This window comes from Papio anubis, chromosome 12, assembly GCF_008728515.1.
Source record: "Papio anubis isolate 15944 chromosome 12, Panubis1.0, whole genome shotgun sequence".
NCBI lineage: Eukaryota > Metazoa > Chordata > Mammalia > Primates > Cercopithecidae > Papio > Papio anubis.
This window is the reverse complement of record NC_044987.1, coordinates 104,359,174-104,385,243: the sequence shown is the minus strand read 5'-3', so window position 1 is coordinate 104,385,243 and position 26,070 is coordinate 104,359,174. Positions and strand designations below refer to the sequence as shown.

At 47.1% G+C, this 26,070-nt stretch overlaps 1 protein-coding gene across 6 annotated transcripts in view; it reads left to right on the top strand.

Moving 5' to 3' along the window:
* PRDM11 (PR/SET domain 11) overlaps positions 1 to 26,070 on the top strand; it is an 89,084-nt gene that overhangs the window by 29,315 nt on the left and 33,699 nt on the right. For 2 of the 6 annotated variants that reach the window (XM_021925854.2, XM_021925853.2), the window contains exons 2-4: positions 7,189 to 7,313; positions 7,673 to 7,776; positions 8,286 to 8,548. In XM_021925854.2, coding sequence (XP_021781546.1) covers positions 7,195 to 7,313; positions 7,673 to 7,776; positions 8,286 to 8,548 — 486 coding nt within the window. In that variant the 5' untranslated portion in view covers positions 7,189 to 7,194. The other 4 variants (XM_021925852.2, XM_021925851.2, XM_021925855.2 and 1 more) reach the window with 4 other exon arrangements.

Here is a 26,070-nt window from a genome sequence, read left to right as displayed (position 1 = left end):
TCAAGCACCACTTGTATGCCGGATACTCAGTCTCTAATCTGGATTCCTCCTTTCTCCTAACCGATTGGCAGGATCTCAGCATCTAATGACAAGTGGGTAAAGGTCACTGGAATTATCTTCTTTAGCAATTTCTAAACTAAATGATTATGAACAGGTCCTCTAAAGAATATTTAACCGACTATTTTTCAGAAGCAAAAAGAAGAAAACAGAAATACACAGCCCTCTTCCTGAACTAACCACTAGTGATACCTTAAAATATATCCTCCCAGACCCATACGTACAGATCTGCATCATTATGTATAGACTTTAAGTGGAATTATTTTGTACACCTGTGTAGGATGGAAAATTAAAATAAAAAAGTGTTTTAATGGAACTACTTTGTATCTATCTTTTCGTAGCTTTCATTAACAAAATTCTTGTTTTTCAGAACAGTTTTAGGTTCACAGCAAAACTGAGCAGAAACTAGAGTTCCCCATACACCCTGCACCCACACACATCTAGCTTCCCCGATTATTAACATCCCACACCAAAGTGAAACATTTGTTACAATTGATCAACCTCCACTGACACATCATTATCAACCAAAGTGCATAGTTTACATTAGGGTTCACTCATGGTGTTGTACCTTCTGTGGATCTTGACAAAGGTACAATGACATGTACCTTCCATTGTAGTATATACAGAGTAATTTTACTGCCTAAAAATCCTCTATATTCCACCTATTTGTCCCTCTCTCCCTACAACCCCTGCCAACCACTGATCTTTTTACAGCCTTCATGATTTTGCCTTTTCCAGGATGTCATATAGTTGGAATTATACAGTATGTAGCCTTTTCAGGTTGGCGTCTTTCACATAATAACTTGCATTTTCATTTAGCAATATGTTGAACATGTGTTTTCATGTCAATCAATATTCCTCTTCAGCATTGTTAATTGCTGTCTAATCATTGTATGCTAATATTTCATTGTATTTCATTGTGACATAGGATAGCAATTTCCCCCGTTTTGGAGGTTTAAATTATTTCCTATTTTTTGCTATTAAAAATAATATTGCAGAGGATAGCTTTGTAGGTAAATCTTTGCACGCAATATAAATGCATCTTTAGGATACATTCCTGGTTGTGGGCTTGCTCGTACAAAGGGTTTACTCACTTTGAGGCTTTTGATACATGTGCCAAATTACCCTCTAGAAAGGTTGCACCAATTTACACTCCAACCAGTGGGATATGAAGTACTAATTTCCTCCACACTCTTGCCAACTCTGAATAACATCAAGATTTTTCATCTTTGCCAGTTTAATAGAGGAGAAATGATATTTGTTTTAATTCATATTTATTTGAGTATTAATATCTTCTTGGTTTTCCTTAAAGCATATTAGCCATTTATTGGTCTTTGCAGATTGCTCGTTTGTGTTTTTATCCATTTTTTTTTCTATTGGGGTAAGCATCTTTAGAGCATATATTTATAAAAAGCGTTTATTAGGGGTATTCACTGCTTGTAAAGGCCCTCTTCTAATGTCAAAAAATTTTTGGCTGGGCGTGGTAGCTCACACCTGTAATCCCAGCATGGATCCCAGGGCAGGTCACCTGAGGTCAGGAGTTTGAGACCACTCTGGCCAACATGGTGAAACCCTGTCTCTTCTAAAACAATACAAAAAATTAGTCAGGTGTGGTGGCAGGCGCCTGTAATCCCAGCTACTCGGGAGGTTGAGACAGGAGAATCGCTTGAACCCAGCAGGTGGAAGTTGCAGTGAGCCGAGACCATGCCATTGCACTCTAGCTTGATCGACAGTGAGACTCCATCTAAAAAAAAAAAAAAAAAAAAAAATTCACCACCGTATGCACGTCTGATGTCTGTTATACTTTTAAATATTAATAAAATTAATGACAATAATATTTATAGAGTAATTATGATAGGTCAGGCATTATGCTGTGTAAAACAGCCCTATGAGATAGGTTCTGATATCAGTCCCACTGGACAGATGGGGAAACCTGGCAGGTGTGGTTAATGCATTTTCTCAAGGTTACACAGTTTGTGAGTGGCTGTGCTGGTGTCAATTGATTAACAAAATACATGGTGACATAAGCTTTCTATGAATTCAATAACACTTTTAAATACATTTGTCTTTTGTGTTCATCACAAAAGTATTCATTTGCAAATCTGTCTTATACATATAAGTTAGAGGCATATAATTTATGTTCTCTATAGGCATGCTTGCTGAGAATATAAATTTGATAACTCCCTGTAATAATTCCAAGCCCTTGCCCACCTCACACATGGTTTACTGTTAAGGACTATGAGTTGGACCTTTTATTTTACAGGAAAGAGAAACTGAGGGCAAGGCAGGAATTTTATCCGGGTCACCTAAAAAATTGACGGCACAGCCAGAACTGAGACCCAGGGCTTGGGATTCCTAGCCCAAGTCAAGGTCAGCATGTGGCTTGGGCCAGAAACCTAACCTCATGTCCTTTTGATATCAATAGGGACAACATAGATGCTGTGGTAGGTACCAGAGTAAACCTTCTAGATTCTCATGGTGCCAGCCTCTAGGGAAACCAAGTGGGCACAGATCCCCAGTCCCCTGGCTACACTGGCTCCTGGGCATTCCAGGATCCTGGCACCCTGCCAAGGGTGAAAACAGAGCTGCAGGCTCCTGGGCTGCATTCTGCCCCCTCCTTCTGGGTTTGCAGCTCACTGCTGGGTTTGCAACAAGCCTAATCTCTGCATGTGCAGACTTAGAGGAGCCAGCTGAGAGGGAGCATTGCCAGCAGCTTGGAATCCTCCATGAGGCCTGCCGACCACCCTTCCCCCAAGCCTTTTGCTGGGCAGGTAGGACTAGAGCAATCTTCAGGAAGGGCTATGGGGGCTTTACCTGGGCCAGGCCTTAGAGTGTCTGCTGAGGTGGACTCAGTGAAGGATACCAGCCCATGTTCTCCCTCTCTCTCTCCCCAGTGGGAGTTCATTTGGTCCTGCCACATCCCATCTTCTCCCTCCCTGTCCCTGTGGCCTTTATCACAAGTGCAGAAATCTGTCTATTTCAAAGTAGAGAGGTCTATGGACCACTTAAGAGTTGGAATGCACATCAGTCCTTTGAGGCTTGATCCTGGTTCTCCAGACAGCCAGTTCCGAGTAGACAGAAATTATTTGTGCATATAGTCAATAAATAGGTGTCAGATAATAAGAACTTGGTAACTCATTTTGTTTCCCTTTATGCTTTGGCTGCCAGGAGGCTCAGAGTTGAATGAAGAACTCAATCGCTAACCCTTTTACAACAGATTCCTGGCATAACCAACACCCCTCTTTCTCCATGAGGCCTCTGACACTATCTCTGGTTGTTTCTTAACTGTACCGTTTAGTATGTGTTTGTTTTATAAAACATTGCGTCTTTCGTGTGGTGAAGGTGGGATGTGAGAGATAGGACATAAAAGCAAATGTCCCATAGATGTGTCTACTTTGAGATACAAAGTAATGCTTTGCCCACAGGGGGTGATTTGCTGGGAATGATTTAAGACAGGAAAATGTTTGGATGCCTCGGTCCTTCTCTTTCAATCTCCCTTACCCTCTCCATCTTCTCTTTTCTCCCTCCTCTCCTCTCTTCTCTCCCTCTCTTACCCTCCATCCTTTATTCTCTTACTATTGCCTATTCTCCCTCCAAACTCTTCCCACATCCCTCTGTGCCCTCCTCATTTATTCCTAATGGAGACCACCTCCACCTGGCAAGTATCAGTATTTCCATTTTGCAAAAGAAGACACTAAGGCCCTAGAGAGTGTAACTGACGTGCCATGGCCACATAGCTTATCCTCCTCAACTGATCGTCAGAATCAGGCTCTGAGTCTCGTGAGTCTAATTCCATCCTACCCCACAGTGCACCTCTTCACCCTTCAGTGCCCACCCTGTCAGCATCTCTCACTACCCGCTCTGCCTGGCGGAGATCACTGGAAGAGAGCTCCATAGGGAATCAAACCCCCACGCTGTTTTTCCTGCTGAGGTCTCTTTCAGAAATGAGATTCCCAATGGGACGAGTGGGACATATCAGAGGGGCCAGTGAGATATGAAGGGGGACATTTGGTGAATATTTACTGAGGATATGCTGTGTGCTGGGCAAGGCAGAGAGTCAGCCAAGCAAGGTTTTCAGCGTGCAAAATTGAAAGAGGTCTTCACTCTCAGGTGCCAGTCCTGCAAGCGTGTGACCCTGAGAGTGAAAGCCTCCTAGTGCCTGGCTTGTCTTTCCCTAGTCTTGGCCCTGGTGCCAGGCACTGTTACAGGTGCTGGCAGTTCAATGGTGGCCTGCACCCTGCCCTCGGGGAGCTTACAGTCTCTTAAGGGAAACAGATATTAATCAAGTAATCCTGCTAACAAAAGATGGTTACACATGTCACACTGCCATGAAGTGTGACATGGGGCTAGGAGAGGGTGTTTTTGGTGGCAGTTGGAGGGGGGCAGTGAGGTCTGAAGTCTGGGCAGGAGTTCCCCAGGTGTTCTGCAGGCGAGGACGCAGCAAGTTCACAGGCCCCATGGCAAGATGGAGAATGGCATACAGGTGGGGCTTGTGGAGGGCAGAGGGGCCAGAGCAAGGGAGCTCCATGAAAAGCAGTCCTCAGCAGTCCATTCCAATAAAGCCTCAGAGTTTCCAAATCACTGACTTAAAAAAAATAAATCCAAGCCAATGGAGAGAATTCAAAGCCACCCCTTAATGATGTCACTAGCACTCATCTTCCTGATCAGCATTCTTTAGTGGGATGTACAGAGACTGTGCGTGGCCCCTCCACACTCGTCTGTGTTCACGGAATACAGCTATGTCTGTGATAGAATCTATTATTAGCCACATTTTCTAGAGGAAGAAATGAGAACACAGAGAAGTTAGATAACCTGCTGTATTAGTCATCTCAGGCTGCCATGACAAAATACCGTAGACAGAGACGCTTAAACAACAGCCATTTATTTCTCACAGTTTTAGAGCCTGAGAAGTCCAAGATCAGAATGCCAGCCTATTCGTTCCTGGTTGTGGCACTCCGCCTTGTGGATGCCTGCCTTCTGGATGTGTCCTCATGGTAGAGAGGGCCCTGGTGTCTCTTCCTCTCCTTATAAGGGCACCTAACCCTTATGACCTCAATTAATCTTGATCACCTCCTCACAGCGCTATCTGCAAATACAGATACCCTGGGGCTGAGGGCTTCAACATATGAAGGGGGGTGGGGACCATAACACCTGCCCGGGATGACACCGCCCGTCAGTGCGATTTGAACTCAGGCAGTGCCTGTCCAGTGCCCAGGCACCTAACCGCTGAGGCTGCGCCCCAGGATGTATGGTAGGGGGTACTGCCCATCCCAGTGAGAGCGCCTCAGGGCAGCAGGTGTTCAGGGATCCTTCACAAATCCACAGGGCCTTGCTCCCACCTGGCTGCTGAACTTGTGAACTGGGGCCTGAACCCACTTAAGGGTGATCCCAGCGATTGTTAGGTAAGAGGACTGGACAGGGATACTGCATGGCCAGGCCAACCTGAAACACTTGAATCTGGGGGTTCAGCCAGTTTCCAATTTCCTGAGCAACCATGGGGCGTGGTCTGCATGACCTTGGGCAAGTCGCTTGACATCTTCCAGGTCCCAATTCCTGCGCCCTCAGAGGTCGCAAGGGGCCATCCCACAGGCTGTGAGGGCAGCCGAGTACCCAGCGGGGGAGCCCCTGGCATAACGCAGCCAGAAGGCAGGAGAGCGGCAGGCACCCCGGTCCTGCCCCGGACGGTGCAGGTGCGGCAGGCCGCGGCTGAGCGAGCGGGTGTCCTGTGTCTGCACCGGTGGCAGCGCAGGCCCCGTTGTCGCCGCCACGCCAAGGCAGCTCGGAGGCTGGGGACGCCCGGCCTCCTTGGCGCTGTCGCCCAGCCCAGGCGCCCCCTGGGCCGAGTGCATGCCGGGCCCCGTGGGAGGCCCTGGAATGGGTCCACCGCCCCGCCGGGAGCGGCCCCCAGCGGCGCCCCCTCCCGCCGCCCAACCCGAGCGCCCGCTTCCTCCCGCTCCCCGCGCCCCCCCCTCCCGGCAGCCAGCCAACTGCGTGCCCCCGGGGCCGGCAAGAAGCCACATGCCCCCGCAAGGAATGCCGGGCCCGGCGGGCGGGGGGCGGGCGCTGGGCAGGGCCGGGCGGGCCGGGCAGGGAGCTCCCCGCCGGGAAGGCTGGCGAGAGTGGGAGAGCCGGCCCGCGCCTGCCCCGGCCGCAGCGCACACCGGCCCGAGACGGGTGGCCAAGGGGCAGGGGGCGGCGCGGCCCGGCCCGGGCAGCCCTCCCCTTCCCCACCGCGCGCCCCTGGCCCCGCCAGCTCGGAGGAGGGGGCAGGCCGTCACATTTCCCCACACCCCTCCCAGTCGCCGCCGCCGGCTTTGGGGCCCCGGTGGGGAGCAGGGGGCTGATTAGCCGAAGAGCAGGGGTGTGGCCAGCGGGGCCCCGGGTAGTGAGTCACACACGCCGTTCGCCCAGTCCCGGGGCCCAGCGCGGTCCCAGCCCCAGCTGCGTGCCACCCTGGCCCCGAAGAGTGTCCCCGTGCTTGGCATGAGGACCCCGGGGTGCCGAGGGAGGGGCTGAAGCCCGGAGCAGTGGTGGAGGGCGGTAAGCGGCGGGCTAGGGAGTGTCCCCTAGAGAGAGTGGGGTGGGGCTGGCGCCCTGGCTGGCCCTCGCCAGCGCCCCCAGGCCCTGCCTGTACCTGCTCTGAGCTGACAAAGGGGCCTGGCTGCGCTCCCGACAGTTCCAGGGTGAGGGGCTGCCCTGCCAGGCTCTGAGGGCCCATTCAGTCCGCCCACTACCCCTTGGCCCCAGTTGGGCTTGAGTTGTTCCCTCCCTTCTCCCCTTTGCAGTTTTGCGCCCAGGCTCCTATGGGATCCTCCTGCCCTTTGCCCTTTGGTCTGGGGGTCCAGGCTGTGCTTCCCAGTGCGGCCTCCTGGCCTGGGCTGCCCTAGGCCCCTGACCCCATGGGGCTGGTGGCTCCAGTCGTCCCCAGGACCAGCCCGGGATAGAAATGGCATTTCCTCTTGGCGGGGCTACAGCTGTTTTTGTTGTCTGTGTTCTCAAGCGCTTCCTCTGGGGATGGCAGGGAGGGTAACCAGACTCCGCAAGACCCCCACTTGCCCTCTCCGCCACTCACCCTTCTTCCCCTGTTTCTTTGATCCTCTTCCTGTGCTGGTCCCACCTCCTGCGTCCCAGGACAGAATGACCGAGAACATGAAGGAGTGCTTGGCCCAGACCAATGCAGCCGTGGGGGATATGGTGACGGTGGTGAAGACGGAGGTCTGCTCACCACTCCGAGACCAGGAGTATGGCCAGCCCTGGTGAGGCCCTTGTGTGGGAACTGGAGAGAGAGAAGTGGGAGTGGAAGGTGCCTGGGCTGGGTTGGTTGGGAGCCCTGGGAAACGTTCTCACTCCTTGCCCACCTTCCCTCACCCTGCTGCCGGCAGCTCCTGGGTGCAGGCTCTAGAAAAATTCAAGCAGTGGCCTAGGGAGGTCTGTGCTCGCATCTCAATCCTCCAGTTTTTCCACCACTCCTGCACTGAACAGCAGAACAGCTGGGACTCCTCTGCCCACCCCACATCTTCTCGGTCTCCTGGCCAGGTCCCTAACTTTTGTCCTCATTGGGCTCTCACTCTCTGATGACTTCTTTACTTTCTTTTCGGGCCTCTGCCCTGGCCAGCTCTAGGAGACCGGACTCCTCGGCCATGGAAGTTGAGCCTAAGAAACTGAAGGGGAAGCGTGACCTCATCATGCCTAAAAGCTTCCAGCAAGTGGACTTCTGGTGTAAGTGGAGCTTGGGGCTCTGGGCTGCTCCTCCCTTCACCCCCATTGCCCCATTCCGGGCTAGAGAATTTGCAGCAATGCTACTATGATAGGTCCTCACCTGCCATATACCAGGCCCAGGTCCAGGCCTTGGTTAGTCATCATCGTTAGCCATCCAAGTGGCTATTGTTGGCCCCATTTTCCAGATAGCACACTGAATCTTGGTGAGGGTTAATTATCCCGCCTGAGGTCCTCCAACCCAAAGGAATACGGTTGCACTTGGACTCCAAAGCCATGCTCTTTCTTCCAGTTTTTTAAAACTTGAGACAAAGGGAGCTGCTGGCCTCCTTGACATAGGCAGGCCTGTTCTTAGAGTCCCCAGGGAGAGTATGGGTTATTGCTACTGATGAACCTGGGGTCTGCAGCTGTCTGTCCACGGGTAGGCCTCCTGTCAGCCCCTCTGCCTTCCCCATGGGGATCTTACCTTCCTGCAACAACTGAGGCCCTCCCTTCTCTTGCCATCCCTCCAGTCTGTGAGTCCTGCCAGGAGTACTTCGTGGATGAATGCCCAAACCATGGCCCCCCAGTGTTTGTGTCTGACACACCGGTGCCCGTGGGCATCCCAGACCGGGCAGCGCTCACCATCCCACAGGGCATGGAGGTGGTCAAGGACACTAGCGGAGAGAGTGACGTGCGATGTATCAACGAGGTCATCCCCAAGGGCCACATCTTTGGCCCCTACGAGGGGCAGATCTCCACCCAGGACAAATCAGCTGGCTTCTTCTCCTGGCTGGTGAGTGTGCCCTGGGCTACTCATGGGAGAGGTTGCCAAGGAACATGGAAGGAAACCACCAGGGGGAGCCATACTGGCCCAGCTTGGCCCCAGAGCTTTTCTACCATCCCTTCTGGACCTGTCGATGTTGGATCTTGCTGTCCCCTGGCCCTGGCTCAGTGGCTGCAACACTTGGTGTCCAAGGGCAATGCTGAGAGCACCCACATGGCAGTAGTCAGAAGATCAGGAAATCACCAAGCAGAACTCAGGGCAGTGTGTGTCTGGTTAACCATTGGGCGGTATTGAACCAATGGATCTTCCAGAGTGGGTGACTCGGAGCTGGCCTTTGGGAATGCAGAGCATGACTTCCCACTTCCAAACCAGTAATATCAGGCTCTGGGCTAGGTGCCGGGGGTAAACCCTTCAACAAGACAGACATGGTTCCTGTCCTCAGGGAGCAGATGGTCTGGTGGGAAGACAGGCATTGAACAAGCAGGTACACGTGTGATGTCAGTTTCAACACAAGGTACTATCAATAGATGGGTTGCAAAGATGAGCAAGAAGGGTTTTCAAGGGTATGAGGAGGAAGGATTACCAAAGCAACTTTAAGGAATCAAGCTTGAGCTAGTGGACAGAGATCGGGGAGTGTGGGATAATAGAGAAAAAACATTCTAGAGGGTAAGAAGATCCTCATTCACTACAAAAACACTTGTTGAGTATCTCCTTTGTGCCAGACACGGTGCTGGCCCTGTAAATACAGTGGTGGGTCAGATAAGACAATCAGGTAAATCCTGCCTTCATGGAGTTCTCTGTGGGGAAGATGGAATTAATCAAATACTAAAACAAATCCATGTCAAATTATAACTCTGAGGGTGATGGAGAAACAGCGAGGCTGGGAGAAAGTGAACAACCAGGGAAGTAATATGGGTGGAGGTTGGAGAAGGCTTACTGCTAGTTGAGCTGTGACTGAAGGTGAATGCCTACCAGGTGAAGATTGGACAGGTGCCTCGAGATGCTTTGAACAGCAAGAGCAAAGGCCCTGTGGCAGGAGAGCATGGTACATCTGAGCTACTGGATGAATGTCAGTGTGCCTGGAGTGCAGTACACACAGGGGCGTGGAGGAGATGATGGAGACATGATCATGTAGGACCCAGTGGACCAAATTAGGACTTCTGTCCTTTTAAGAATGTAGAAGGGGAGCAGGAGTGACTTGGTCACATTTGTGTTTTGAAAAGATGATTTTGGCTGCAGCCTGGAGAACTGATTGAGCTCAGGGGCGCTGGTCAAGAATGGGTACCCACACCCCTTTCCCCAGGTAGAGCGTGTGGGAGTTCTGTAGTCGGCAATGGTGGAAGACTGCGCTAGGGTTGCAGCACAGACATGGAGCCAAATGAACTGCTTTGTGAACTGTATCAGAGAGGAGAGCTCTGACTTAGACATAGACTAACTGGCTTAAGGAAGGGAGCAGGAGGTATCAAGGACATCTGCAGTCTCCCAACAGGTTGTTAATGGTGTCTTTCTCTGAGAAATGGAGGAGGCTGGAAGGAGACTGGGTTAAGAGAAAAATGATTTGGGTTTGGGACTTGTTGAGTTTGGAGTAACAAGATATCCAAGTGGTGATGTCAAGAAGGCAGTTGGATATATGGGTCTTAAGCTTGGAGAGGAGGCTTGGAGATGTTGCTTAGTGAGTCACCTGTGCATGGGTGGTCAGTGGGGGAGTGGGTGTGGGGCACAGAACCTGGGGAGAATGTGCTGAGTGAGAGGTGGAAAGGCCTGTGACCAAGCTTTGAGGGATTTTAGCAGTTCATGGTCTAGAAGGGGAGCTTGATCCTGCAAAGGAGACAGAAGGTTTGCAGCCAGAGAGGTAGGAGGGAAACCAGGAGAGTGGGTGACCTGGAAGTCAGGGGAGAAGAGAGGTTCTCCAGGCCACAATGGCTGACAGTGCCAAGTGCTGCTGAGAAACCAACCAGAAAGACTGAAAAGTGTCCCGTGGATTTACTCTCAGGGAAGCCATCGGCAACTTTAGCAAGAGCTATTATAGAAAGCAGTGGGTCTGAACCTGAGTCGATTTTGCAGCCCTGCCTCCTGTCCCTGGACATTGGGCAGTGTCTGGAGACCTTGTGGTTGTCACAGCTCAGCGTAGGGGTAAGCTGCTGGCATCTAGCAGTTGGAGACCAGGATTACTGTAAACATTTTACAATGGACAGAATAGTCCCTCATAACGAAGAGTTATCTTTAGAAACCCTGCTGGAGAGTGATGGGGGTGGAACCTGATTAGCATGGAGGTGACCAGGCGTAGTCATTTCCTAGAAGTTTGGTTACAGATAAGATCGGAAGTGAGGAGAAAGGTAAGAGTGAGGTTGGGGGTGTGTGGTCAAGTCTGAACAGACTTAGAAAGACTAGCATCCTCAAAAAGCCAACGGGAGGGGTTCTGCCGAAGTGCTTGAGTGTAGAGTAGAGATAAGGCATGATCCCTAACCTTTTACATCATCTCACAGGGTTCACATGGAGACACTGGACAAAAAAAGGGAGTGGATCAGCATCATTCCTGTCCTTACAGGGTTAGCGCAGAGGATTAGAGCAGATAGAGGTAGTTAGGTATAGTGGGCCACATAATGGCCCCCCAAAAATGTCCCTGTCCTAATCCCTAGAACTCGTAAATGTATTATCTTCATGGCAGAAGGGATTTTTTGCAGATGTGATTAAGTTAAGGATCTTGAGATGGGAGCGATGATCTTGGATTATTAAGTGGGCCCAGTGTAATCACAGGCACCTTAATAAGAGGGACGTGGGAGGCTCAGAGTCAGAGAGAAAGAGATTGGAGGATGCTGCTCTGCTGGCCTTCAAGATAGAGGAAGGAGCCAGGAGTCAAGGGATGCAGGCAGCTTCTCGAAGCCAGAAAAGGCAAAGAAACACATTCATTCTCAGAGCTTCCCGAAAGAATGTGGCCCTGCCAACACCTCGATTTTAGGATTTCTGACTTTTGGAACTATAAGGTAATACATGTATGTTGTTTTAAGCCACTGTGGTTTTGGCAGTTTATTGGCAATTTATTACAGGAGCAACAGGAAACTCATATAGGAGGCTTTTGTGTTTGTGCGGGGACATCTGCTAAAATGTGCAGGGAAGTGGAGTGAGGTGGCCTGAAATTGAGGAGATCAGAGAAGGTGAGTTCTGCTTGGAATGAGGAGAGTTCCCGGTGCCCATGAGGTGCTCAGGGGAGCTGTCCAGAGCACTCTGGTGTGTGTGGCTCTGCAGTAGAGAGACGCTGGGATGACGGGGAAAACTAAGTATATAAATTCATGCAGCTGAAGCCCGGAGAAGGGAGGGCATTGCCTATAGGAAAGGTGCTTGGGGAGGAGAGAAGAGGCATTTGCTTTGGAATATGAGTTTAAGGAATCATTGGAGGGAGAGGAGTTGAGAAGGCGTGGAGCAGTAGGAGGAGACAGTAAGAAGTCTCCTTAGCCCCCTTAGCAGGAGCTGTCTCACGAGCGGAAGCCAGATTGCCGCGGATTAAGGCGTGAGTGGGAGGTGAGGAGAGGGAACCAGCAAGGGTGCATGGCTTGTTTTAAAAGTCTGGTTGCCCACTGAGCAATTATTATATGCCAGGTGCATACTGGACACCTCTGGCATCTCATACTCTTCCTCGAAACAGTCCATAGGGTGGGGGTTGCTACCCCTCTTGTTCTGATGAGGAAACACAGGACTCCCATAGCTGGTCCACAGTAGACCTTGGGTTCCTTCAAAGATAGTGTCCCTCCATCATGCCACCATGTGAGGACTTCCCTTATTGGGAAACATTGCTAATGGGGTGGAACAGTTAATAGCTACCCTGAGCCTGTTTTTATTATGTGTTCAGATTCAACCCAACCTTACATAAACAGAGCAACTTGAGAGCACTAGGTCCTGAGCTCTAGGGATAATGGGAATGCATGAGGTTTGCTCTCTGTTCTCATGGAGTTTGTGGTTCAGTTATGAGGGCAGGGGCCATGGTGGATAGGAGGGGAGGAAGTTTGTTCCCAACCAAGTAATACGAGGCAGAGTATTGCTTGGTAACCACAGTGCTGCAGATTGGAGATGGATCTTGTCTTGAAGGATGGATAGAAGTTCAACAGAGGAAGCCTATGGCTTCACAGCCTATTGGAAAATTGCAGGAGAAAAAATTTAGGACCGTGCCCAGGGAATGGCTGTTAGGATCCCTTTCTGCTGCTGCTAGAGTCTGTACCTTGGGACAGCCCAGCTGTGGAAAGTTGAGAATCTTTAAAGCAGACGAACTTTCCCAGGTTGACTGCCTGGCACAGGTCTATGGTGAGAGGAAAGGAGGAATAGAAGGCCCTAGAGTTTGCAACCTGGTTCTAGACTAGCTCTACCAGTCAAGAGTAGGCGTGGCCCCAGTTCAGGCAGTGGGACTGGTGGCCTGGAGGTTATTCCCTCTGAAGTTTCTTCCTAGGTCCTTAACTGCAGCCAGCAGCCAGCAAATGGGCACAGGGAGGGAGTGGTTAGAGGCTGCAAGACCATATGGAGGCTTTAACCTTTAGGAACCCAAGAGGTGAGAGACATTGAAGGCCTAGAGCCACCAGATGCTTAAAGTGGCTCAAGGAAAGTTGTGTGTGTGTGTATGTGTGTGTTGGGCATGGGTGTTTGGGTCTCCACTGGGGAAAAGCAGGCATGAAGAATGGCTCTGCCTACTCAGGTGATGGGTGGGCTGAATGGTGGGAGAGGACGGGGAAGGTGGGGTGAACAGTGGTGCTGATTTTTGGACCAGGATCTGGAAGCCCCACATCCTAAATAAACTGCCCTCATTTGTGAAGTCCTGTCCCAAAGCCATACTGTATATCATCTTCTTTGGACTGTATATCATCATCCATACTGTATATCATCTTCTGCCTGCCTGCAGAAGCTCTGGCCCCCATTCAGCACAACACATTTCCTTCCACACTCCCTCAGTACATACACTCTACTCTGTACAAATGATGGTGGTGGTCATGACAAGCATAGCTGTTAATGTTTATTGAGCACTTACTGTGTGTCTGGGTCTGTGCTCAGTGCTTTGTAGCATAATCTCATCTGATCCTAACAACGCTCCTGTGACATAGGTATTATTCCATCCATTGCACAGCTGAGAAAACTGAGGCCTGGAGAGGATGAGTCATTCTGCACAAAGCTAAACAGCTGGTGAGTCACTGAGCTGGGGTTCAAACCTGTGCAGTCTGACTCCAGAACCCACCCTCCCATTCCGCCTCTTGGCCCTCTAGCCTCCCTTACTTAGCACGCCTCTTCTTGCCTCCTTGCCTTAGTAGACTCTATTCTACTCATTCTTCCTGCCCATCACAAGTTCCCTCTTTGTCTTTGCTTCACCTGGAGGAAAGCTGGCCTGACTGTGGGCAAAGTGGTACAAGGCCTGGACCTGGGTCATGATGGACCGAATGGCCATTTCCACTCCACAACTCTCCTTCATGGCCTGGCTGACTTGTCAGGAGTTGGACACTCACCTCTGCCTGTCTAGGAAAGACATGCCCCTTCCTCTGCGTTTTCATCCCATTGGAAATTATAAATGCTGTAATTCATTGCCAAGATCACCCAGGCTACGCTCAGACACTGCAGGCCAGGAACCATGCTGCTGGCACAAGGCATCTGGGGGTACTGTGCAGCCATGTGGTTTGGTAAAGAGGCAGAAGACAGAGGAAGCCAACATAGGATTTTGTTTGTTTGTTTGTTTGTTTGTTTGAGATGGAGTTTCGCTCTGGTTGCCCAGGCTGGAATGCAGTGGTGTGATCTCAGCTCACCACAACCTCTGCCTCCCGGGTTCAAGCAATTCTCCTGCCTCAGCCTCCTGAGTAGCTGTGATTACAGGCATGCACCACCACGTATGACTAGTTTTGTATTTTGAGTAGAGACGGGGTTTCTCCATGTTGGCCAGGCTGGTCTTGAACTCCCGATCTCTAGTGATCCTCCCGCCTCAGCCTCCCAAATTGCTGGGATTACAGGCTTGAGCCACTGCACCTGGCTGCCAGCACAGGATTGCTATGTAAGTTTTTCACTCAGACCGTTGCCTCTTCCAGAAGGGATTTAGGGTAGCCTAGCAGTATACATAAAATATACCACAATAGCATATTAAAACTGGGAGAGAGAAAGAAGAAAGAAAAAGAAGGGTGGAGACCCTAAATGGAACCAGGAATGAAGCTGAAAATGTATAATATAATGACCTCTATCTGTACTTTTAGCTATACAGGCTCCAAATCTGGCAGCCACTGGGAAAGTAGCTGGCACGTTCTGTCCATAATGTGAAAAGGACCAGGGAGCTCCTGAGGAGGTCCGCCCTTCTGGGCGCTGATAAAGAGGACACTGTGTGATGGAATTGTCCACTTCATGCCAGGCAGCCTCCCCACCTGCCAGGCTGTTACCATTCTGGGGAGAAGCAGATGTGAAATGGTGTTTTAGTGTTTCCCATTTCAGCTTTTATAGTAAAGTGATGATTTCTTTCAAGACTTGAAATTGGATGTGCCAGAGCTCATGGCACATCCTCCAGAATAGCACCTGAGAGACCCTGAGTGCTTGGCTAGATGAAATAAGCAGACAGTTGCAGTGCCATGACATGTGGTGGGGACAGGCAGGTATTACCAAGTTTGGGGACGCTCAGAGAAATGAGGAGTAACAGGTTTGTCCAAGAAGAAAGAAAAGGGGCATTTGAGACAGGGTAGATGTGCAATGTGAGCATGCATGAGCAGGTGCTTTTCATGCTTGCTTGTTAATTTCTACTCTTTATTATGAAAGTTGCAAACTCGGTTGAAAAGTTGCAAGAATAGTGTAATGAATACCCTCATACCTGCCTCTAGATTCACCTATTGCTAACACTTTATACCCATTGCTTTATCTCTGTCTCTACACACACACACACACACACACACACACACACACACTTTTTTTTTCTTTCTTTTTTTCTTTGAGATGGAGTCTCACTCTGTCACCCAGGCTGGAGTGCAGTGGTGTAATCTCGGCTCACTGCAACCTCCAACTCCCAGGTTCAAGCAATTTTACTGCCTCGGCCTCCCAAGTAGCTGGGACTACAGGTACACACCACCAAGCCTGGTTAATTTTTTGTATTTTAGTAGAGATGATGTTTCATCATGTTGCCCAGGCTGGTCGCGAACTCCTGAGCTCAGGCAATCTGCCCACCTCAGCTGCCCAAAGTGCTGGGATTACAGGCATGAGCCACCGCACCCGGCCACATGTTCTTTTTTTTTTTTTCTGAACTGTTTGAGATATAGTTACAGAGCCATCATGACACTTTACCTCTAAACACTTCAGCCAAATTCCTAAGAGCAAGGTGTTCTCCTATACCAGGGTGAACAAACATTTTTTTTAAAGGCTACCTGGTAAATACTTTAGGCTTTATGGACTGTGCAGCCTCTGTCATAACTACTCCGCTCTGCCATTGCACTGCAAAAGCAGTCATAGATGATACATGAATGAATGGGTGTTGCTATGTTTCAATAAAACTCTATGTGAACACTGAAATTTGAATTTCATATTATTTCAAATGAAATTTGAAAGTTATAGAAATGAAATTATATAAAAACACATTTTTTAGTCATAAAAAAAGGTAACACCGTTCTTAGCTTGCAGGCTGTATAAAAACAGATGGTGGGGGCTGGATTTGACCTACAGCCATAGTTGGCTGACCCCTGAGCTATTTAACCACCATATAATGATTCCACCCAAGAAATTTAGCATGGATACAATACTGCCTCAGCTATAGTTCATATTCAGATTTCCCCAATTGCCATTAGTAACATTCTTTGTGGTTTTTTCCCCATCCAGGACCCGTGCAGGTATCACACATTGCATTTAATTATCACATTTCATTAGTCTCCTTTATTCTAGAAAAGTCTCCCCTGTATTGTTTTTTCTTTTTACGATATTGATACTTTTGAAAAGTTCAGGCTAGTTGTTTGCATAATGTTCTACAGTTTAGATTTGTCTGATTGTTTCTTCATGGTGGATTCAGATTACAGCTTTTTGGCACAGGCAGTATTAGGTCTTTCTCACAGCCTGCCATCAGGAGGCACCTCGTGGCAGTCTGTCTTATCTTTTACTCAATGGTTTTAACAACTATTGATGAGTCTTGCCTGTATCAATTATTATTCATGGTTAAAATGATTTTTCTATTTTTTTCTCTTCTACATTTATTGACATTCTTCTGTTTAAAAAAATAGTGCTCAACCTTCACCCCCCCTCAATCCTCATTTAAAGCTATTTTTAGCTATTCGTATGAACATGAATTCTTTTTTTTATTTAATGTGTTGGAGTCCATGTCTGTCATTATTCATTTTGATGTTTAAATTGCCCTAGATTTGACCAGTGGGAATGCTTTCAAAGTGGCTCCTTGTTCTTTCGACACATCCCCATCATTATTTTAGCACTTTTTCCTTACTTTCTGGCACAAAGATATTCCCACTGTCTCTCGTAGGAGTTGTGATTCCTTTTTGGGAAACGGTGTTTAGGAGCCCAAATCTCTGAATGGTAGGTGTGCAATTGCTACTGGGGTGTCCTTGCTTCTAAGCTGAACTAGGTTTTATCATTATTATTGCTATTATTATTATTTTATTTTGAGTTCTGGGATACAGAACCTGCAGGTTTATTACATAGGTATACATGTGCCATGGTAGTTTGCTGTACCTATCAACCCATCATCTAGGTTTTAAGCCTCCCATGCATTAGGTATTTGTCCTAATGCTCTCCCTCCCCTCACCTCCTATCCCCCAACAGGTCCCCATGTGTGATGTTCCCCTCCCTGTGTCCATGTGTTCTCATTAGCCACACTAGATTTTGAGGGAGGGATGGATGAGTTGATGCAAATGTCCTACCATGTCAGAAACTGAGGGAATGCAGCATAGCAGTAGTCATGGAATTTACAAAGGCCCTGGGGCACACACGTAACAGTCAGGTGGGGATGGTATTAATATTAGGGTATAACAGAGGTACCGAGTGTGCTTAGAAGGAAAAGTGGAAGATGAGACTAAAGTAAAAGTCACTTTTCTTGTGTTCTCAGATGCAATGGATCATAAAACACTATTGATTCAATATCAGCTTTTCCAGGAGTAAAAATTAATACCTCAATCCAAAGATTCTGAATATCAGAAGCATTAAATGGGCTCAGCTTGTGTAGCTGTTTTATAAATGCTGGTAGTTTAGTTATTCAATCACAAACCAAACCAAATTATTTCCCCAGGAAAATGTAATATGCTCGTGAACCAGTTTTGGCTGGAGCCAAGTCTGTAAATCTATTGTACCAGAGCAAAAGTAGAACATGAAAAATTATTCTGAACCTGTATAGTATTTCCAGTAAGACCAGCTCCTAACCTGACCTCCTCTATTTCTTGGCTCTCCAGTTCATTCTACTGTAGCTGTGTTTCTCACACCTGAACAGTGTTAAGTTCAGGTGATTTTTAATGTTCCTGGAGTCTTAATGTTACATTAATTTCATTTTAATGTACTTAAAAAGGTATAAACATATAGCTTGGTAAACACAAAGTATCTTGTACTTATAACTTTTAAACAACTATAAAGCCAAAACAAGTTTACACATATAAAATGAACTACAAAAACTTCAACATAATACACATTAACAAAATCATTCTAATAGGATAGTTGATGATGTGTCACTTGAACAAAATTGCTATTTATAAGGCGAATATTGTAGTGATTACTGAGACACAGCAATCGTCTTTGGAGTTTGGAATGCCTGTACTTTTGTGTGCAGTGTGATATCTTTACTTTCCTACTGTTTGTCTCTATTTGAAACACTGGGAAATCTTGTATGTATGTATGTATGTATGTATGTATGTATGTATTTAGAAGTGGGAACTTACTCTATTGCCCAGGCTGGGTGCAATGGCAAGATCATAGCTCACTATAACCTCAAACTCCTGGGCTCAAGCCATCCTCCTGCCTCAGCCTCCAGAGTAGCTGGGATCACAGGAGTGTGCCATCACACCCATCTATCTTTTGTTATTGCAACTGCCGTGATGTGTCTTGGCCTTTTCTTTGCCGGAGTGCAACATTTACATGTTAAGTTTATATCTGTTCTTTTTTTGTTGGCTCATAGCAAGTAGTCATAATTGGGGTGTATGGTCAACTGTTGGGGTAAAACAAGCTATACAGTGTCTGTCTCAATGACTCAATTCTGCCATCATAGTGCAAAGGCAGCCATAGGTGTGCCATATTCCAATAAAAGTTTATTTATATATACTGAAGTTTAAGTTCCATATAATTTTCACATCACGAAATATTGTTTTTTCTCTTGATTTATTTTCAACCATTTGAAAATCATTCTTAGCCTGGTGGGCCATGCAGAAACAGGTGGTGGGCTGGAATTAGCCTGCAGGCCATAGTTTGCTAAGCCCTGACATAGAACAACAATCATTTACTCTTGCTCACGTATGGGCTGGTCAGCTGCAGTTCCTCATTTCTACTTGTGTATCTGCTGATTGGCTGCAGTTTGGCTGATGTAGCTGGGCTTGCTGGGCTGCCCAGCCTCCAGCTGCTGGGGGAGCTTGGCTCCTCTCTCTGGAGCCAGGTCTGCTCCAGACACTGGGATCATGTCTGCTCTGGGCCCCAGCTGAAGGAGCAGGGGCTCTCTGGGGAAGCTTTTCTACATTTCAAGACTTTGCTTATATCATGTTTGCTAATATCTCATTGGCCACATCAATTTCATGGTTGAACATAAGGTCAAGGAGCAAAGAAGTGCAGGATGCCTGTTAAACAGTCTAGTTCAGAATCATGTGGCAAAAGGTGATAGGGACGGCTGAAGAGCTGGGGCCAGGGATTCAATCTGACACGGATGCCATCTCAGCCATAAATGCAGTCCTCTTGCGGGTGCAGAAATCTCATGAGGATTCCCGCATATTGATTTTTTTAAATGAAAACATGGAATTAAAAATTCTTAGAGAGAACATTCAGATCCTGAGAATATATCCAAAGACCCTAGTTTGAGAGACACTCATGTTTAGTAAACTTCCTGGCTTTGCCACAGAGGATTTGGGGTTTCTTGGTGTTTGAAAATTCCCCAAGGAGAGGTCTTGTTGAACTATGGTCTCTGAACCTAATTCAGCACTCCAGACCCCAGTGGGTCCTCAGAAGATGCTAGTTAGGGTTGATGAGCAACAATAACAACAATAATAGTAGCAGCAATAATAGCTGCTGCTCCCTGAGTACTAAATGATTTGTATATCTCATAACAGTACTGTGGGATAGTTATTATCTTCTTTTTAAAGATTGGGAAACTGGACCTTAAAAGGCCATGTTGCTTATCTAAGGTTATACAGGTCATTTATGGGGTCAGGACTTTTAACTAGATCTCCAATTTATCATATCCAGGCCTCAGATGTTAATATCTAGAATGCCTTCCTGGCATCCCATTGCTGGTCTTCCCACTCACATGGAAACCTGTTTCTTTAGGGATCAGTGTTCAAGCATAGGATATGTAGGACGTATGATCATTCCCTTCTCCTTGTTTGATTGATAACAATGAACCTTTGGCAGATTTTATTTTTTAACAGCTTTATTGAGATATAATTCACATACTACATAATTCACCGATTTAAAATGTATGATTCAATGATTTTGACTATATTCACGGATGTGTGCAACCATCATCACAGTCAATTTCATCAAATCCTGTATCCTCTGGCTGTCGTTCCCCTCTTCCAATCCCCCTAACCCACATCTTCAACCCATCACCCTCACCCATCCCTAGGTAACCACTAATCTACTTTCTGACCCTATAGATTTTTCTATTCTGGCCTTTCATATAAATGAGATTATGTCATATGTGGTCTTTGTGACAAGATTCTTTCACTTCGCTTCATGTTTTCAAGGTTCATCTGTGTGGCAGCATGTATCATTCCCACCCCCCCACCGCCCCACCTTTTTTTTTTTCGGAGACAGCGTCTCTCCATGTCACCCAGTCTGGAATACAGTAGCTCGATCTGGGCTCACTACAGCCTCTGCCTCCCAGGTTCAAGTAATACTCCTGCCTCAGCCTCCCAAGTAGCTGGGATTACAGGTGTGCACCACTATGCCCAGCTTTTTATTATTATTATTATTTTTTTTTTTTTTTTTAATTTTAGTGGAGACGAGGTTTTGCATGTTGGCCAGCCTGGTCTTGAACTCCTAGCCTCAAGTGATCCACCCACCTCAGTCTTCCAAAGTGCTGGGGTTACAGGCATGAGACATTACACCAGGCCGTATCATTCCCTTTTATGGCCTAATAATGTTCCATATCTTGTTGATCTCTTCATCCATTGATGGCAGTCTCTGCCTTTTGGCTGTTATGAATAATGCTGCTGTAAACATCTGTGTACAAGTTTCCATGCGGACACGTGTTTTTATTGCTTTCAGGCATAATACCTAGGAGTGGAATAGTAACTCAAGGTTTCATCATTTGAAGACCTTCCAGGCTGTTTTCCAAAGCAGCTGATCAATTTTGCTTTCCCACCAATTGTATATGAGGGCTCTGATTTATCCATATTCTTGTCAACTCTTGTTTTTCTCTGACTTTTTTATTCTAGCCATCCTAGTGGATGTGAAGTGATACCTTATTATGAAGCATTAGAGTTTTGCTCTGCTTTTTTCCTATCTCTTATTCATTTCAGTGGTTATTTGGGGAAAGCTACCTGTGATAGATGTGCAGGTTGTGTACTCAACAGCTCCATGGGGTGCCTTTCATGTCAGCCCTGTTCACTACGTTCTTCTGCCGGGTTAACTTGGAAGACTCTTCCAATCTGCAGCATGATACTTAAAGTGTGTTTCTATCTGATTTCTCTGTGGCTCATTCCAGTTTACATTTTTGCTGCCTCCTAGGTAGGCAGCAAACTCCTGATCCAGATACTCCCAGATCTCTCTCTCACCCTTGCCCAAGACCATTCATAAAAAGGCACAACTAAGAGATGGGATTCAGTCCAGTCTGCTTGACAGCTGCTTCTCTAGTTCTTCCCCAAGGGCCCAAACTGGTACTCAGAATGCTGCTGCCTTTCACCAGGAGCCTGCCTCCTTACCAAGGAGAGCGAGGCTCTGTGTGGTCAGGATAGTGGGTGGTTGGTCCTGAGACTAGTCCATAGTCCTGGCACCTTTCACAGGCAGAAAAGAGGGACTTGTGAAGGGAAGAGCTGTCTGAGTTGGTTATAGGCTCTGTCCCTGGATTCCGATCCTGGCTCTACAACTTGCGAGAAATGTGTCTTTGGGCTGCTCACTTGTTCTCTCACAGCTCAAGTGGTTTTATCCATAAAATTAGGATGCACAATCTAACGGAACACACCCCTATGAGTTGTTGTAAATGCTAATGCTTGTTGCATGCCTGGTACTTAGCATGTGATGAGCAGATCACAGCCAGCTTTAGTATCTACAGTTATCGTCAGGTGGGTTTCAGGGATGGTTGAGGATGGGAGGTGAAATCAAAGTATATAAAACCTGGATGTGGAATTTAGGATTGTTCGTCAACATGCCTCATTAACCAGGTCTCCAGAGTCGTTTTAAGCATTAAAAAGAAGGAAATTCTGCCATTTGCAACAACATGGGTAAACCTGGAGGATGTTATGCTAAGTGAAATAAGCCAGACACAGGACAAATGCTACCTGATACCACTTATAGGAGGAATCTGAAATGGTCAAATTCATAGAGATAGAGAGCAGAATGGTGGTTTCCAGTGGCTGGGAAAGAGGAAATAGGGAGGTATTGGTCCAAGGGTATAAAGTTTCAGTTATGCAAGACGAGTAAGTCCCAGAGATCTACTGTACAGCATAAAGCCTATAGTTTACTGTATTGCATACTTTAAAATTTGCTAAAAGGGTAGATCTTATGTTAAGTATTATCACAATAATAATAATAAGAGCAGAGGAATATTTTGGAGGTAATGGATATGTTTATATCATAGTTTGTGGTGATGGTTTGACAGGTGTACACTTATTTCCAAACTCATCAAGTTAGGTATGTTAAATACATACAGCTTTTTGTATGCCAATCATACCTCAATAAAGTGGCCTAAACAGAAAAGAAATTTGAAAAAAGGATGAGTTCATGTCCTTTTTAGGGACATGGATTAAGCTGGAAACCATCATTCTGAGCAAACTATCACAAGGACAGAAAACCAGACACTGCATGTTCTCACTTATAGGTGGGAATTGAACAATGAGAACACTTGAACACAGGGTGGGGAACATCACACACCGAGGCCTGTCATGGGGTTGGGGGAGGAGGGAGGGATAGCATTAGGAGATATACCTAATGTAAATGACGAGTTAACGGGTGCAGCACACCAACATGGCACATGTATACATATGTAACAAACCTGCACATTGTGCATATGTACCCTAGAACTTAAAGTATAATAATAATTAATAAAAGGAAGTTTTGGATTAATAAAAGGAAGTTCTCATTTCCTTATCAGTTAAATTAGGGCAGATGGTTTAAATCATGGTTATTGAGCTTTCTTGATTCACCTAGGAAGTTATACTCACGTGCCAATGTTCACAAAATGCACACATTTTAAGGGATGCCCCCTTACCCAGACACCAGGTTAGAAACCTAGTGCCTGGATAATCTCAGATGCCCTTGTCTAGCTTGAGTATTCTTCACTCCATGTCTGTGGCCATAGCAGAGGCCAGAGTTCAAGTTATCTCTCAGGTCTTCAGTTGGGCTGGGGAGTAGCTAGAGAAAAGAGGTGATGCCATCTGCTTCCTGGGGCTTGGGGGAGGAGCATTTGAGGTATGCCAAAGTGCTTCATCAACTGTGAATGGCTTCACCAGTCATTTTTGTAACTACTTTGCTCTATGAAGAAATGCAGGATTGAGAATTAAGAATGCTTTATGAATTCAATGAATTCCTGGAAAGTTGCAAACAAATCAGGTTTTTGAAAATCCGTCTCTGCAGCATCTGGTCATGACACCATTTAGAGGCACCCAACAGTGAATCTTCAATTGGGGCAGGCAGACGTTCTGTTGCAAAGCAGAGCATTCTTCCCTATTAAAAGGCCAACCTGCAGATAGCAGATTTGCTCAGAGGCGAAGCTGGAAGCTCAGAGAGGGGCCCAAAATAGTCCTGGTTGATTCTGGGTTTCAGGAATGGTTGAGGGTGGTTAATGGAGTCATTAGGAAAATCTTGGGGCTAACATCCATTGCTCTACAAAGTGGTTAAAGCATGGACTGTACTGTCAGAGACCCAAGTTTAAACTCCAGCTTCTCGTGGAAAATTCCTTTGTGGCCTCAGGCAAGTTACCAACAGCCCTCAGCCTCAGTTTTCCAATCTGTAAAAGGAGGATAATCATAGTAGCTGTGAGAATTAATAGTTTATCAAAATACTTGACACAGTGAAGGTACTCCATGAGTGGTAGCTGTTAATGAGGTTTTGTTTTTATTTTTCTTTATTAATTATTACCATGGTCTGAAATAGCATGTGGATCTACCTGGACCATGCTTGGCCCAGGGGGTCAAACTCCATGCTTTTATGTTACTTTTCTGAGCATCCCTCAATCTTCATTTTAGCCAGAACTTTGAGGTAATTTAGGTCAGATTTCCACTGAGTGAGGAAGTCCTTTTTTCAGCCTCCCTACTAGCAAATCATCCCCTGGTTGAACACTCCCAGTAACAAGAAGCTCACCACCTCACAGGGTGCTCGTCCTATCTTAGGACTCTTCTGCATGTTAGACCATCACTTTTTGTGCTGAGTTCAGGCCTGCGTCCCTCTAGATACATGCGGGTTCTAACCATCCTGTCCCCACAACATGGTTGTCCTTCCCACATCTGATGATGATGGCTCTGCTTTCTCAGGCCTCTTCTTCTCCAGGCTAAGGGAGCCTCTCACCATGCAGGTTCCCTAGGTTATCAGCCTGGTGCCAGGTTATCAAAGGCCTTATATCACAATGCTCAGAGCTTCTGGGCTGGTCCAAAGTACTGAGTTCAGAGGGACCAAGGAGTTGACCTTGAGGGAAAAGGCAAGGGAAGACACTGGGAGACCAGCATTCTGGGGACTGGTCCTGAGCATCTGCCCTGCTGTCACTCCTGGACCCATGTCAGTCCCAGAACTGGAAGCCCACAGCCTGCTCTCTACTCAGGGTGGCCTGGGCTCATCAGTGGCATATAACATGGTCCACAGGCCCTGCGAGATCCTGCCTGCCCTGCACCCTCTGCCTAGAGCACCATCTCTCTCTTCTCTAAGATCTCAGCTTAGATTCCATGTCCCCAGAAAAGGTCCTCAATAGTTTCCCAGGTCCAGGGCTCCAGCTCAGAGATCCCATAATCCCACATAATTCCCCACCATGGTACTGGCCATGCCATATCACAGTGACCTCTCTTCTGGGTCCCGCTAGGCTGTGAGCTTTCTAAGAGCAAAGACACTCTCTGCCTGGGTCAACATTTTATCCCCAGAGCCTGTCACTGTGCCCACTCCCTCCATGATGTTTGTTGGTTGAATGAATGAATGAATGAATGAATGAGTGAATAAATGCTTGATTTGAGAAAATCCTGATTGGTGGGAAAGATAAGCCAAAACTCAGAAAAGCTCTAGACCGGAATCCAGCAGACAGAGGTCTCAGGCAGTTCCTATGTCCTTCACAACTCTTGCCCAGGCCTCTGTGTCCAGATGAAACTGCCAAGACTGATTACAACTCAGTGTTGACCTACAGGCCTCCCACCACCCCAAATTAGTAATAACTAATATTTGAACTCTTAATAATCCCAATTATGATCACAATGCTAACAGTGACCATTCACTGAGTGTCTTACACTTCCATTATGACAGCGGTGCTACAAGGTTGGTTTTTATCCAATTTTGTAGATGAGGAAACTGAGGCATGGTCAGCAAATATCTGTCCAAGGCCATTCAGCTTGTGTGCAGCGAAGCTGAAATTCTAGCCAATTCCTCTGGCTCCATGGCTCTTACTACCCTCCATGCGCTCCTACTACATCTCTGTAGGAACTAGTGATGCTTCTGTTTTCCCCCAGGAGACAGGGGAGCAATCAGAAATGATAATGTAGAGGGAGTAGTGTTATGATAAAATCCAGGGTTCTCTGAGACTCCAGGGGAGGGCCCTGCAGACTGGAGCATCACTTGGGGAGACTGCCATGGAAGGGGAAGCCTGAGTTGCATGTCTTCTCTTTTTAGTTTTCTGAGATTTTTAAAACACAAAGGCAGTGTAGTCTCATAGACAAATTAAGCAAAAGCATCCCTGCTTCCCTCTTTCCTCCCCTCTAGAGTAACAAGAGTTGAGATTTTGATATGTATCTCCTACACTTTCTATGCTCATGTAAACATGCATAGTGGTGTGCTGGTAGGTGTTTAGAACTGATGGTGATGGTGATGGTGATGGTGACGGTGAGGCTATGTGCCAATTTCCATGGTGTAAATGCTCCCCCCATGGCTGATTTCAAACTACTTGCATGAAATCAGTGAATGTGCAATTGGGAAGAAATATGCAATTGCAACTATTGTATGGTATTTCTACTCTGCAGCTACAGTAGAGGCCAGTACCCTCAAGAGCCTAGAAAATC